This window comes from Mastomys coucha, unplaced genomic scaffold (assembly GCF_008632895.1).
Source record: "Mastomys coucha isolate ucsf_1 unplaced genomic scaffold, UCSF_Mcou_1 pScaffold22, whole genome shotgun sequence".
In the NCBI taxonomy this organism is placed as follows: domain Eukaryota; kingdom Metazoa; phylum Chordata; class Mammalia; order Rodentia; family Muridae; genus Mastomys; species Mastomys coucha.
Window position 1 is genome coordinate 258,600,615 of NW_022196905.1, and position 15,312 is coordinate 258,615,926.

The following is a 15,312-nucleotide window of genomic DNA, read 5'->3' on the forward strand; positions in this document are numbered from 1 at the left end:
ACTGTCCCTCCAGCACATGCTGGGATCTTTATAGATGTGCTGCCTGACCTTGCAGAGGCTGCAGGTGAACTCCATCCTGCTGAGCTGTGGTAGTCAGGGGCCTGGGCCAGGAGGAGCCCAGCCTGGGCTTTTGTCCCTTTGCTTTGTTCTCTCTCCCTTCCTTCTGCTTCTCCACGACTGACCTCTCCTTCCTCCATGTCTTCTCTCCCTGTGCTTTAATCTTCTCTCAGCCTTACTTTAGTTAGAGTCATCCATCCTGAGGCTTTTCTTTGGAGGAAGTGGGCCACAGTGAGCTCCCCTTCCTCTCTGAAGCTGCGTGTCTGCCTCTGAGTACCAGGGTCTGACTTCACATGGGCAGTGAGCACAGACACAGGGAGCGTCTAGACCCTCGGAGGAGGGGGCCGCTCCAGGAGCCTCACCAGGAAGTGGAAAGGTTGGGGTGCTATGTGACACGATGGTCTTTCTGAGGTAGTGGCAGAGGTGTTAGCATAGACACCTTCCTGTCCTGGGCCTTCCCTCCACACAGGGTGGATGGGTGCTCCAAAGAACACCCCAACATTACCCAAGTACTCATCCCATGTCACCTTCTCAGTGCAGAGAACAGAAAGAGTTCTTAGAGACTGTCCACCACTCCGCTTCCCCATTGGGCTCTAGAGTTTGGGCTGGCTTCATCATGCCCACATGGTCACAGGCCAGTGCCCGGAGGCCTATAGGAAAAGTGTGGAGTGTCTCCTCCATGGTATGTGGGGGAGGAAACAGCCATGTTGTGAGACAGGCAGAATCTGTATGGAAGGGACACTGTGGCTGTCATTCTCAGGCTCCCCATTCTTATGTCTTCTGTAGATACTGCCTTGTGCATCTGGTCCCTGGACACCAGGCAAGGTTCTAGCCTCTTGGAGTTTCCCATTGGGTGGACTAAGTCCTTGGGAAGGCTGTGAGTGGCCAAGGCCCTTCCAGGTCTCCAAGACAATAGTATGTTGTTAGTTTTGTTTTAGGCAGGGAGTAAATGCCTAAAGGTGTTTAGGGATCCCCAAGCAAGTGGCAGGCTCTGGTGGAAATTTCCTGCTGAGGCAGAGCAGATGATCAGCTCCACAGAGCAGGGAGGGAGGATCCCAGGCCACTCTGAAGCCCATCCTGTCCTTCCTGTGCCCACAGGGAGAAATGGTGCCACATGACCCAGGAAGAACGGGATGACAGCCTGCGCTTCAATGAGAACATCACCTTCGGGCAGCTGGGGTGAGCACCAAGCTGTGAAGCCAGCCTGGGCCACCTGCTGGGACAGGGTCGGTGTAGTGGGTCTAACTTCTTAGGAGCACAGGGCTGGATGCCCAGTCCTCCTCGGTCCAGTATGGGTGACATTTTTACCTGATACTGCCCCAGGTCCCAGCCATCCCCCTGTGTTAGAGCCTAGTATCTTGGCTCCCTCTTCTGGGCTGGCAGGAGGGTAATGGTCACTGGTGGTTTTCCTCCAGCACGTTCACCCACAACATGCTGGCCTTTGGCTTGAACAAGAAGCTGTGCAGCGACTTCCTGAAGAAGCAGGCTGTGATCGGCAACCTGGATGAGGGTGAGCTGTGCTGGGATACCATGGTGAGATGGGAGCCAGAGCAAGCCCTCTATACTAGGGCTTCCCACCCTGTCAGAAGGAGGGCATCTGTCACAGACACCTGTCTCCCTGGCTTGCCTCCTTTCCCAAATCCATGGAACTCTGGCTGTGCAACTGGAAGTCGTTTCTGCTGAGGGATGGCGGGTGGCATGTAACACAGCCAGGTCAGAGATGAACATGGCCCTGGCAGTCTTGTGTCACTTGTGCAGAGCAAAACCCTGGCCATAGTCAGTAACTTCTAGAGTGCTACTTGTTTTGCCCCACACCATCAGGGCATTAATGGCAGACCGTGGGGAATTCTGAGGTTTCCCAGAGTCCTCCTCTGTCTCACCCGAGAGCCTCTGGCCTCTGTGCTGCCACTCCGGCACTATAGTCCGTTTTGCTACTGCTGCTTCTCCTGGGCCAAGGCCTAACACTTAGACCTATGTTCTGATGACCCAGTAACTCGCTCCCGCCCTCATCCCCAGCCAGGAAGAGAGGCTTGTGTGAGCATGAAGACATTTGTGGCCATCGGGCAGCCTCAGTATCTCATCTCTCTCTAGGCAGCCATCAGAGCTCAGCATGCCTTCGGTTGGCTGCTTGGGGCCACACTCCACACATGACACCATTCCTGTAAAACCCATGTTCCCAAGAACAAATGCCTACTTCCACCTGTGTGTTCCTGGAGGCACGCAGTATGCCGGTGACATGGCCAGCAGCCTCATCTCTGACTGGCGTACAGACTGAGCCAGGCCATTCCTGAATGCCATCTCCTCTAGCATAATCCTGTTCTCTTTTCCAGAGCAATACAAGCTGCTAAGTGACCACATTGAGCAAATGGCCACAGAGTAGAAGATCAGCACATGCTCTTCTCCCGGGAGCTGTCACCCCAGTGATGACCCTGCATGACACCAGCAGCACCCAGAGCCACTCCTTGCTGCCCTAGAACTAGCAGTTAAAAGACTCCAGAAGCCTGTCTCCCCTGCCTGTGTCTGCTCTCCCTCTATGTTTAAGGTGTCCCCTGAGTTACACAGCTAAACGTGAGGGACCATCTACCCCCCCTCCATCCTTGAGTGCCAGGCTTATGAGATGAAATGGAGGGTGGAGGAAGAGGCCATGAGGGATGGTCCCCAGAGTTCCTGCTGAGAGCCAGGGACACGTGGGCTCAGAGGTGCAGGAGGGGATCCATGCAGCTGCAATGTGAGGAGAGAATCAGTGCTGTGGGTGACAGCCTGCCACTCCCTGCCACAGGACTTCTTGTCAGCATACACTGTATTAGAAGGACCATGGAGCCATCCTGAAAGGTCTCGGCTATCTGCTCTTCTTTACCTCCTCATGGGACAGGAACTGAAAGAGAAGTCAAGGGTTGCCACTTTCCTAGGTGGTGTGAGCATTCTGCCAGCTACAACCATGCCTCAGACTCAAGAGCTCTGTCAGCAGAGCCTCAACTGTCCACTCAACACAGTCTCTTCCTCAATAACAGAGAGAGTCCTTCAGCTCCCAGGCAGCAGCAACATATGTCGTGCAATGCAAGAAGTATGGGGGAACATTCTCTTTGGCAGCTCTGGGGTGGGGACACCCTTGCTAAGAGCAATGGTTCAACTGGAGCACACAGAATGGATCTGGCCGAGGGAAGAGACCACAGGGAAGCAAGGTTGCTTGGTAGCTCCAGTCCACAGTCCTCTCCTTCTGAAAGACCCTTGTCGATCTGCCTCCTCTGCATCCTTGTACCAGGACTGACCCTCAGCATCCAGCGTGCTGGCTCCAGAGCTGCTGTCCCCATCCACTCCAGTGGCCTTGGTCCCTTCTGTGCCAGCCATTCTGGTCACTGACCTTGAACTAGGCCTGCAGGCTCTCCTGTCACCCTGCATCACCTCATCCTCCTCTGTCCCTCAGCCTTCAGTCACATTTAGTCATGGTCTGCCTGCAAGCGCAGTGGCTCTCTACCGACAGCTGTGAACTCAGCTGGTGTGGGCGAGCCTTTCCTGCGGGAAGAGACTCCTAGGATGTCCAAAGAAGAGCAGGATAGGCCCAGCTGTGGAATGTACATTTCCTGGATATTGCGGGTCACTGAGGCAGTACATCAATCCCTGAGCTATTCAAGCAAATGCTGACAGGCAGATCAGTCCCTTATGACATAGTATGTGCCAACTAGTACACCTGACCCAGCATTAGGATCCTATAACCATGCCTGTCTCCACTCTGTGTTTTAGGGAAGTGACATAAAGTGAGATTGTCCTTGCTAAATCTTGCTGTCCTTTCTAGAGCCTTCCTCAGCTGTGCAAGCATGGTAGCCTCTCCTTGCTCTTCCCAGTCTTGCATTGGCATGAGTTCAGGTGTAGAAGGACATGACTCCAAGGTGCTGTGAGATGCACCGTCCTTGTACAGCAGCACCTGTGGTCTGACCTCTGCCTTGTCCTCATGCAGCCATAAACCGCCTTAAGGGGAAGAGTGCCAATGGTTCCAACATGGACTTTAGAAGTGACTTTGAGACTGTCCCTACCGACCTTTTGAAATAGTCACTTAAGGAAGAAGGAAAGATGGCTCTCTCTTGTTCCTTATTGTTGCAGATCCAGCTCCAGAGAGTCAGAAAATTCTGACCCACATTAGACCCACATACACTGCTAAGGACATGGTTACCCTCTGGGGACAGGGCAGCATTTGATGGGAGCAAAGCTTACAGGTGCCTGGAGGTGGTCCTCTGTTCATAGTTAGGTTTAGTGAGCATTTCATGTCTGGGGGCCTCTGGCCAATGTCTCTGGGAGGTCACTAATCCACCCTCTCTTCCTGTCATAGTTCTCTCCTAGGGCCCACCAAGCAAGCATGAACCGGGCTCGCTGGCAAGCACTCCTTGGCTGCCCTGCTGAGCTCGTGAACCACAGACAGTTCAAATTACCTGGATAATTCCAAGCAGCATTTCCAGTCTTGGCTGGTAGTGGCCCAGATCTATGCAGGCACATTAGCACACATGCAAACCTTCCTAGGTTGTAACCTTCAAGGATGTATGAATCAGTGTCAAGCACATTATAGTGTTTACCCTCACAGGAAAAAAAAAAGTCCCATTCTGAAAACAGGCCAGTGGTGGGCCACCACTTTGCTGTGTAGGCTACCTCTGCTGAGTGTCTAGCCATAGGCAGAGCCACATTGTAGAATATTGAGAGAGCTGCATTGTTCAACCTGCCAGACTGTGATTTTCCTCTTGTCCAAGACACAAAGAGACTGAAGAGCTCAGCATCTCAAGAGGACCGGGATCAAGGCTAGTTTTCAAGCTTGCACAAGAAGGAGGGTCATCCTCAGCTACATAGGGGGTTCAAAGCCAGCCTGGACCCAGTGAAACCTGGTCTCAATTAAAAACAAAACAAAACAACCAATCAAATATGGTCCTAAGAAGTGCAGGGTGGCCTTAGAGCCAGTACCCCTGCTTGAGACTTGTCCTGATGCAGAAGTGGGATTCACAGCCTGCCTTGTCCCTCCTCATCTAAGAGGAAGCAGTGGGTGGTCTGTCCCTGTTTCTGCAGCCTAGGGACACAAGAGGCCTCAGGGACAGTGCCCTACTTTAGAAACACTTGCCACTCTAGGTTGCTAATGGGAGGGATCCAGGCTTCTATGAGGGGAAGTATGTGGAAAGCTGAGGTCTAATTGTGGTGACATTAGCAGTCCCAGGCCACAAGCCATACCCAACCTTGACCTTCCTGGGTCACACTGAGCCGTTGGTTTTTCTGTCAGGGAGGGAACATCTGGGTCTGCTGAGCAAGAGCAGCTTTATTCCAGTTCCCAGACCACATTCAGACAGCCAGGAGACTTGAGAACTAGAGGAAGGCAGTAGGAAGGGACTCTAGGAGGGGGCGCTGGCCCCACAGCCTCAGGGAAATGATGGGACCCTTCTCAGCAGATAAGCCTTGGCTCCAAGCTCCTGCCTCCACTCCTCCTACCTTCCAAGCCAGCTGCAGAGCCCTCACTAAGGGTTGAGCTTGCCTCACTCATCTCTCATGCAGATCCAGTCTCAGCCACAGCCTCGGGTTTGTTTAGCTTGAGAAGCTGTAAGTAGATGCCCATGTTCATGGACCTCCGCAGGAAGTTGGTGATTTGGGGGACCAGCCACACTGCAGACTCCAGGCTCTGACAGGCAGTGACTCCCCTGAGCTATAACTCCAGAGACTTTGCACTTTATCTAGAAAGGACCCCTTCCCATGGATTGCCTTGGCTTTGACCCTGAGCTAAGGCTGGCCCTATCCCATCCTTCCTCCTAGATGATGGATGTGTTAATGGGAGGAAGGAAAGAGACCCTGTCTGGGAAAGAAGGTTGGCATACAGCTACCCTTGCAAGAAGTGCTGGTTTAGGGTCAGCTGGGGAGAAGAACCCTGGTCCCTGGCATTGGATTGTCACTTCATTCAGGATAAGGATCCCTTTGGAGGGGTGAGTTGGATATTTGAGTGCTAGGAGATACTAGAGGCTCAATAGCAGGCATGTATCCCCGTGGAGACTATGTGAGAACCTGGACCATCGGCTGCCTCGGCTGTACCCAGTTTTTAATGCAGCTTTCTGTAGAGATTCTACCTGCAGTCTGTTCTTTCTTGGGGTCCACATCTATTTCTTGCCAGCAGCTCCCAGTGATGCTGTGTTTTATGTGTTAGTTACACAACTTTGTGTCCTGCCAGGTCATGTTCTAAAATTAAGGCTGAGAAAGGTGTGAGGTCGAAGATCTCAGGCAGTGCTGTTTCCTGTGAAGAAAAAAAAAAGTGTATATATTCATAGATATAGTACTTTGTCTTGTCAGGAGGTAGAAATTGAAATAAATTATCTTTTAAAAAGAAGTCAGGTTAACTTATTTTCACATAACCATGAGGACTTCACAGAATACATAGTCACATCACTGGCCTTACAGAAATAGATGCCCCCACCCAACTCTGACTTGCCTGACTAGACAGACCGGAGGTTAGGTTAGAGTTTGCCTGAGGACAGAGTGTGGCCTACTACTTGAACATGTGGGCCTCCCTGGACCTGATCACCACCTGTCATGTGGGGCCAGAACTAGTGTCTGACACCTGTTACTTCCCAGGTAGGAGAGGACAGTGTTTTGGCTCAGAGAGGAGGCAAGGTCAGGAGGCACCTTGATGCCTAGGTGTTGACCAAGCCTGATGGCCCACCCAAATTGTCTGTGGAACAAAGTGGCAAAGGATAGAGACATCTCCTCAAGTCTAGGGCCCTGACATGCTCATGAAGCCCTCATACTTCCTAGGGAGCAGATCCCCTAGATACCCTAAAAAGTGAGCCAAGGGCTCCACATATGCTCCTGATGGCCCCATCTATCCTTTGTTTATCCCCATGTTGGACCTCTGTGTGTCCATAGCCCCATAGCCAATGTGCACATACACACACACACACACACACACACACACACACACACACATATATCATGACATGTCTGTGTTATGGATAAGTTCAGTACACATCTGCCAATTTCATGCACCAAAGAATTAAGCCCTGGGTTGAAAAGCCTGTAGATGACTTGGGAGGCAGCCCCCATAGAGACCCTGATCTTCCAGAGGGGGCATTTGGGCACAGATCTTCATGCACACAGGAGAACATTGTGTAGAATCAAAAGCAGACACCAGGCATCATGGCCACAGGAAGAGTAGCTGAGTGTGACTGCACCTGTCAGAGGCTGGACAAGATCTGCACGGCCCCCTCCTTCCCAGCCTTAGGACCTCCAACACCTGACATAGCTGAGGCTTGCCCTCTAACACCTGATGTAGTCTATGGCTTCTGGGCTGGAAGGTCTATGCTTCTGCAGCTTTAGCATACCAGTTGGCAGTACTGGGCCAGGAAGACCTCAGAAACCAATCCACCATTCTATTAGCATTAACACAAGTGTGTCCACTCCTGTCCCCCAGATGAAATCAGAAAACAGATAAAGCATGGATGCAGTTGAGATTCATGTATCTTTTTTTAAAAGATTTATTTATTATTATTATAAATGAGTACACTGTAGCTACCTTCCGATACACCAGAAGAGGGGACCAGATCTCATTACGGGTGGCTGTGAGCTATCATGTGGTTCCTGGGATTTGAACTCAGGACCTTCAGAAGAGCAGTCGCTGCTCTTACCCGCTGAGCCATCTCACCAGCCCCGAGATTCACGTATCTTTTACGGACACCGGGAATATGGGTCTGCAGAGCAGCCTACTGTGCCAATAGAGAAAGCGAGGCCCCGGGGATCCCTGACCTGAGAACACAAGAAGAATGCACCAAGGTCCAGGCCGACCTAGGCCTTCCACTTGCCACCAGGATCCTCTTCCTAGTCTCGGTGTCCTTGCTGCTGTCCTTTGAGGTCTTCCAGGGGGATCTCCTCCACGGAGTCAGCCTCACTCTCCTCTTCATCTCCAGCCTCCTTCCCCTGGCGTGCCATGGTACTCTGAACACTCTAAATGGCAGGAAAAAAAAGTCACAACCGCAATATCCAAACCAGGAGTGACCGTGAGTTGGAGAGGTGGTTCTTCTGTACCACTATAAAGTATGACTACAGCCATGAGCTGCCAGGCAGGTGAGGCCAGGAGAGAGTGGGGCTACCAAGCAGGGAAAGGGAGTTTGGAGAGAGCCCCAGATCCTTTACTGTGCTTAGAAAAGACCCTCATGAAGCTCAGTGACAGACCCTTGCACTGGTCACCTCCCCTCTCTATGGCCACCTCTCCTCACAGTCATTGCTTTCCCTCACTGTGACTCTGGGGCCATGCCTGCCCTGGCCACTTCTTACTCGCAGGCACTGCCAGTTTCCCTGATGTTGTTGGCCTAAGGCTGATGAGCACAAGCCTTTCCTGAGCTGACAGGTGACATTTGATGTGTATGCCTTATTCCTAACATCTGAGGAGTTCTGAATCTGCCTGTGGCCCAGATGAAATAAAGTCAGACCTGTCGTGGTGCCAGAGCTCCCATGCCCACCACACCCCCACTCCAGTGCACTCTCCTCAGCTTGCCTCTAAGGTAGTGAACACATGCAGGTGGACATGGTAGTCCCCCAAGCAGTGCCACCACTACTGCAGTTGTCAGCCATCCATCCACTTCCCTGGCTTCTCCCCTTTGTCCCTGGATTAACTACGGTGGTATGTAAATCCTCACCTGGCTAGCCAGAGGCCAGGGCACAGATGGAGCGGGGTTGGTGTTTGTGAGCAGCTGAGCTTCGCTTTGCCCATAAATTCCACGCATTTTGGCTCTGAAGTCCTGCCAAGGAAAGGTCAGGGTGACTGGATCCAGGTTAAAAGCACAGGAATTGGGTAGGAAGCAAAGATAAGAGTCTATGAGGCATCTCTAGGCACTTAGTGTTTGCTATCTCACGGACCCCATAGCAGCCCCTTGAGGGGATGTTCTAATCCTAATCCCTTCTAAGAGATGGGAAAACTGAGGCCCAAAGACACTAGGTAACAGTCACCCAGGAAAATGGCTGGTTGGAAATCACTCTCAACCCCTGAAAGAATATTGTAGAAGCTGGGCAGTGGTGGCGCACCCCTCTAATCCCAGCACTTGGGAGACAGAGGCAGGCAGATTTCTGAGTTCAAGGCCAGCCTGGTCTACAGAGTGAGTTCTGGGACAGCCAGGGCTACACAGAGAAACCCTGTCTTGAAAAAAACCAAAAAACCAAAAAACCAAAAAAAAGAATATTGTAGAGCTGAGACTTGAGCCACAGGCCTGTAACCCTGGGCACTGAGGAGGCTAAGGCAGGAGGATCATGATTAAGGCTGTCATGGACCCTAGAGATGAATGAAATGTGGGGAGAACATGGTGTTTTTCTGTGGCCTTCTGTGTGGTTTTATAGCTTATGTAAAAACCCTTTGATGGATCTTTCCTCTCCCATCTGTTCCTGAGTGCCAGACTTAGTGGGTCACCTGTAGCATCCTGGCAGAAGCGCACAGTTACTTCCTCCTCCCCCTGTCTCCCTCAAGGCTTTAATGCTCCCAGACTGCTGGCTGGTGTGAACAATCTACCACAGGCAACCTGGGGCACGTGCCAGGCTGTGGGGGCTGTGTAGGCTCCAATCACCAGGCTCTACAGCCCTAAATCTCCCACACTGCTTCCCAAGGCACCTCTCCCCTTGCAACAAACAGAGCCTGCAGTCTGCAGGACAGCTCCCTCCCACCACCATTTGCACACTCAAGAAGAAGCCTGTGAAATAGCCCTGCTCCAGCCTGTGACATGAAGCCACAGGATAAAGCCACACAGGTGATTGGCTCACAGCAGCAGGTGGGGCGGAGCTCCGCAGAGGAAGCTTGCTGTGCATCTAATCCGTGAGGCTGAGGACAGTCAATGCTTTGTGCTAGAAGCTGTGTGCCAGCCACAGAGGCTTTTATCCCCGCTGTTCCTCTTCAGTACGCAGCAGTCCTGCGGTGGCTGAGCAAAGCAGATGACATCCCGGGTAACCAGAGGAAGATTCCCCGGTAGGGGTGGCACCCGGACCAGGTGTTTGAAATAGCTCGGCAGCAGAGCAAGCCAGATAGAAACCCACAAATGCACAGACAGCCCACCGAGGTGAGACCCACCTGCAGGTCTCTGTCCAGGTCATAGTTCTCCAAGGTCTGGAAAGCACTGGAATACACCTCCACCGCCTTGGCGTGGAAAACCATCTCGATGGTCACAAAGTCAGAGAAGATTCTCTGTGGGAGAGAAACCCCATGTCAGTGTAGCAGCATCATACAGGGTCACACCATGGAGCCCCCAAGCCTTTTAAAGTTTGGGAGGGCATAGCCCTGTACCTAGAGGCAATAAGACCCTGCAGGTGCCAAATCCCTTTCACACTGCACAAACAGTGGCCTTTTGAAAGGCCTCCCATCTAAGCTTGTATCAGTTCCTAGCTTCATTCATTATTTATATTCATTCTACCAATAATTCCCAAATACCCACCACATATCCCAGGACCCGCATCTAGAGACCAGATGGTCTGGGGTTTACCTGATCTTCCGGACCCCAGAGATGAGAGGGATAAACCCAATCTAGGGGGCCTGACCCAGGGCAAAGCCTAAGTCTCTGAGACTCTCGGGAGCTTGGGTCTTGAGCCTGCTGGGCTGAGGATAGCTGCCCAGGAGACAGAAAGGCCTGGGCTGCTCCCTTGGGAGGAATTGTTCTTTGCTCTTAGGATAAGGTGAGCCACTAAAGGGTTGGTCAAGAGGTTCATGAGGTCCAAGAGTGGACAAGAGTGAATTGGAGAATGGGGCTGGCAAGGATATCCATGGTCCGTTAGTCCTGCAAGAGCAAATTCCTTGAGACCTCTTACAAGACCTGGGGCTTGACCTAGTCTTCCGCGGTGTTGGGTGCGGGGCGGTCTGGTGGAGATAAAGGGGATGCTGCTTGTCTCACAGCTTGTCAGCATGGCTGCTTTCTAAAGAGTGTTTAGAGTCTCAGGGGGTAGCTAGGACTTCTTGTGGACACAGGTGAGAAAGAGGAGCAGGTGCAGGAAGGGGATGATGGGACAGAGCTCTACCTCAGCATCCTGGTTGGGAGCTGTGTCCAGAGCATCAAGCAACTGAGTGAGGAAGAATGGCCTCCCCTGAGCAGATAGCCTCTCAGCTACAGCTGGATCAACTCTTCCCCACAGCCCTGGCCACTGAAGGCCGTGTGGTCACAACGCTGCCTGCACACATCCTGTCAAACTCAGGCATGCACACACACCCACACGTGTGCACACACTTGCACAAAACTGCCACTGCCTACCCGGAGATCCTTCAGCTTTTGTTCCTGGAAGGCATCCACGGTCTCTGCCAGGTGGTGGGTGGAACGGTTGGTGTCCACAGAGGCCCTCTGTGCACTGGTCTCCGCCTGGCCTCAGGGTCACAAGAGGTACAAAGTGTTACAGGGTGGCCCCTAGATCCTTAGGATTATGGGTGAGTCAGTCTTCTTCGGGGCAGTTTCTCCCGCCTCATGAGGTCTCTGGCTAACTTGGTCAGTGAAGAAATGGTCAGGCAGGATCATGGTAAAACAGTGGTCACGAGTTGGACAGACCTACTTCATAGCTGTGTGACCTCAGACTTAGCTTCTCTGAACTTCAATGGCCTTGCCTATAACTGGGAGATGGGAAGGAGACCTGTTCACAAAGTTGGGAGAATTAGATGGAAGAGGTGCGGAGCCACTTCAGTGTAGCCCGTGCTTTGCATGGGAGAATCCTTGAGGGCCCCAAACCCATCCCCAGCACCACTAACAATTATCATTCTAGGGTGGGCACTTGCTGGTCTGCGCTTTATTCTATGGGGCCTCCATAGTCTTGGTAACTGATTCTGCCCATGGACAGTTGTGGGTGAATGGCTTGTCCGCTCCTTGCAGAGCAAAGCTGCCTGCACACCAAGCCCAGTGCCCGAGCAGTGTTCACTGGAACTGTGTTCTGAGTTTGGCATTTAAGGGCGTGTGTGACACTGAGACAGCCATCTCTGAGGCCCCCACTTTCCTCTTCTTTAGCATATGGCCCTAACACCAACTAAGTGCTCCTGAAATAGTGGGACAGGGGAGCGAGGAACTGGTGCTCAGAAGGTCCCCAATAGGGGAGGAAACTTGGGCTCTAAAAAGATGGGTGACCAGGAGGTAGGGCCCCAGCAAGAACTAGGATAAAATTCAGAGGTGCTCACTCCAGGCCAAAAGCCATGCCTGACTCCCTTGCTCCCATGTTACAGAATGGACGCCAGGCTGGTGGATCCAAAGATGTCTGCCTCCTAGGCCTGTGCCCTCTCCACAGGTCACCAAACATGGGAAAGCATACTGCAGGCTCCATAGGCCCGAGGACTACTGAGTCACCTGACCTGAGACGACAGGAGTGAGCTGGAGGAAAATTGGAGAAAGGCAGGACAGCAGAGGAAAGGTGGTGGGTGGGGACAAGGACTGAGGAGGTGGTGGGTGGGGACAAGGACTGAGGAGGTTAGAGGGGACGTGGCCTAGATGCTGGGAAGGGTGGGGCCAATCCCCTAGATTCCCAGAGGAGTAGCCTGCCTGCCCATGAAGAGGCCAGAGGGCCCCACAGTAGATTCTGACCCCAATCTGTAAGGGGTGTGTGTGTGTGTGTGTGTGGTGTCTCTGTGTGGTGTGTGGTGTGTCTCTGTGTGTGTGTGTGTCTGTCTGTTTGTGAGGGTGGTATATATCTGTGTGTGGTGTGTGTATGTGTGTAAGCCAGCTAGACTTTGACTATCTGTCATGGTGACACCCTCCCACATGACAATCCAAAATGTCCCCAAGGGTCAAAGCAATGTCAAAGGGACACACTATGACTTGTGTCCATGAAGGGCCACTCAGTTCATAGGCAGGCTGGAGCCATGCAGAGATGGTAGTACCCACCATCTCACTGGGACTGGCATTCACACCTAAGCTTCTCTGAGCTTGCTTGGGCAGCAGGGCTGGGGATGGCAGTAACTACCCTGTTATCAAGATGCAGACAACCCCACAACTGGGTGGCTTGCTGGATGGAGCCCAAATCTCCTGGCCTAAGCATCCACTCTCCCTTTGCCTCACCCTGCTGTGCCGCTCCCGTGTGCGCTGGCCTCACCTGGTATATCCGGCCTGCTCTTCCATGAGGTTTTTTTTTTGTTGTTGTTGTTACCTGTCTAAAATGCTGAAAGACTGCCTGCCTGAGGCGATATGTGACACGCAACACTCACCTGGGACTGAGGAAGACTGTTAAGGATTCAGGTGAAGCCAGGTGGCCTGCAACCCCTGCCTAGTGGATCCGGATCCCCAAACCCTTCAGTGTACTGCGTGGGACGGCCACCCTGCTTAGCAGGAAGGATACGATCATTTGTCGATCTGAGGGTGACTTCTGCCTCAATTTCTCCAGCTTTTCCAGTTGTTTAATCTCATTATTTTGGACACGTTTACATTTCTTGATATCTGCCTACACAGAAAAAAAGAGCCATCTCTTAAGAATCCCAAGGGAGCCAGGCCCCACCCCTGCACACCTTGAGGTGCACCCAGCTCACCCGGGTCTGCTTTATTTGGGCACCGTAGAGCTTCAGGGGGCTGATGACCTTGGCCTCCAGCCTCTCAACCTTCAGGGCGCATGTGGCAGCATGAGAGAAGCAGAGAAGACATGAGCAGCACCCACACTCCTCGGGCAACACACACAGGGCCCTGGAACACTGAGCACCAGGTCTGGCTCTGCCCTCAAGGACTCTGGCCATGCGCTTAGTCTCTCTAAGTTAGTGTCCTCATCTATGTGCTGGGACAGTGACTGTGCCCCAAGGTGTCTCAGCAGGTCAGTGGGACATGTACAGAGTCTAGGAGGAGAACACCAGGCATAGAACCTAAGCGTGCGTGGCATGTTCTGGGAACAGGATGGGTGGAGGGTCCCAGCATAGCAGAGAGCTGACTTCAGACCCTTCCCTTTCCTGGGCCCAATGCAGTTCTGGGCCCCAGACTGCCTCAAGGTGTGTATATGCTTGGAAACATCGATGGAGGTTGCAAAAGTGAAGACTGGAGTAGAACTCAGATCCGGTTACACTTCCTGACCTCTAGTGGTGTGGCCAGGGGGTGCTGGAGGGAATGCAAGATCCTCAGACCTCCTGCACAGTCCCAGGCTTCAGATCCCAGGTTCTCTTAGCAGCAGATAGCTCAGGAAGGAGAGAGAAAGGACAAGGTCCCCCTCTAGCCCATGGTGGTTTACATCGATTATCAACTTGACAGGACCTAGACAAACTCTGGTCAGATCTGTGGGGGCAGTTGCTAAGTTGGGTTAAATTAAGATGGGAAGACCCACCCTAAGGGTGGGTTCTCCCCTGTCGCGGACTGAAGTCCGGAAATGAAGAAAGAGGAGAAAGTGCTCCGCCACTCTGCTTCCTGACTGCAGAGGCGAGGCGATGTGACCTGCTGCCTTACATTAGCCACCATGACTTGGCTTTCCCACCACACGAGCCAAGATAAGCACTCCTTCCTTAGGAGTGAGGTGCTTGATCGCTGCAACCACAAACTAACACACCCCAGGACCCTGTAGGATCAGAAGGCAATGTTCTGGGTCTTGGGGTTGCACCAGCAGCAAAGGAGTTCCTGGTTTGATGGAAAAGGCCTGGGTGCCAGTGTCTGGGCAAGGCAGGTAGAGAGGTCTGCCTGCCTGTCGTGGCTCCTGGCATCTTGGGGGTTGGGCTTGCTAAAGAAGCAGAAGTGGTCCAGGAAGTGGTGGTGCACACGTCTTTAATTCCAGGACTTGGGAGGCAGAGGCAGGCAGATTTCTGAGTTCGAGGCCAGCCTGGTCTACAGAGTGAGTTCCAGGACAGCCAGGGGCTACACAGAGAAACTCAGTCTCAAAAAAACAAAACAAACAAACAAACAAACAAACAAACAAAAGGAGCAGAAGTGGCCGGAGCCCCCACTAGGCCTCCTGACCCTTGGGAGGGATTGTGTCATGCTAAAGGATCATGGGAGGGACATCCCCACCCTTTCCTCACATTCAGAAAACTCACTAGCAATTCCTTTTTAGAGCCCTTTGATGTCCTAAAAGTTTTAGAACAGAATGTCCTTCTTGGTGGCTGTAGAAGCTCTTTCTCAGACTCAGGGCCAGCTCTCGGCATGGTGGGGCAGAAGCCAGCCCCTGAAGCTGGATAGAGATGCTGGGTAGGGATGCTGGGTGGGAGTGCTAAGGTGGGGATGCTGAGATGGGGATGCTGGATGAGGATGCTGAGGTGGGGATGCTGAGGAGGGGGTGCTGGGTGAGGATGCTGAGGTGAGGATGCTGGGTAGGGATGCTGAGGAGGGGATGCTGAGGTGGGGA

At 52.6% G+C, this 15,312-nt stretch overlaps 2 protein-coding genes across 7 annotated transcripts in view; one reads left to right on the top strand and one right to left on the bottom strand.

Moving 5' to 3' along the window:
- The window catches only part of Kiaa0513 (KIAA0513 ortholog), a 59,432-nt gene extending 54,483 nt beyond the window's left edge, over window positions 1–4,949 (top strand). For all 4 annotated transcript variants that reach the window (XM_031341574.1, XM_031341575.1, XM_031341573.1 and 1 more), the window contains 3 exons: window positions 1,156–1,236; window positions 1,473–1,567; window positions 2,388–4,949. In XM_031341574.1, the coding sequence (XP_031197434.1) occupies window positions 1,156–1,236; window positions 1,473–1,567; window positions 2,388–2,437 (226 nt within the window). In that variant the 3' untranslated portion in view covers window positions 2,438–4,949. The remainder of the gene's footprint in view (window positions 1–1,155; window positions 1,237–1,472; window positions 1,568–2,387) is intronic.
- Window positions 4,950–6,098: 1,149 nt separating this feature from the next.
- Fam92b (family with sequence similarity 92 member B) overlaps window positions 6,099–15,312 on the bottom strand; it is a 14,136-nt gene continuing 4,922 nt past the window's right edge. For all 3 annotated transcript variants that reach the window (XM_031341581.1, XM_031341579.1, XM_031341580.1), the window contains exons 3-10: window positions 13,529–13,597; window positions 13,342–13,443; window positions 13,211–13,216; window positions 11,286–11,390; window positions 10,118–10,231; window positions 8,703–8,804; window positions 7,813–8,010; window positions 6,099–6,307 (exon numbers count right to left, since the gene is read on the bottom strand). In XM_031341581.1, coding sequence (XP_031197441.1) covers window positions 7,885–8,010; window positions 8,703–8,804; window positions 10,118–10,231; window positions 11,286–11,390; window positions 13,211–13,216; window positions 13,342–13,443; window positions 13,529–13,597 — 624 coding nt within the window. In that variant the 3' untranslated portion in view covers window positions 6,099–6,307; window positions 7,813–7,884. The remainder of the gene's footprint in view (window positions 6,308–7,812; window positions 8,011–8,702; window positions 8,805–10,117; window positions 10,232–11,285; window positions 11,391–13,210; window positions 13,217–13,341; window positions 13,444–13,528; window positions 13,598–15,312) is intronic.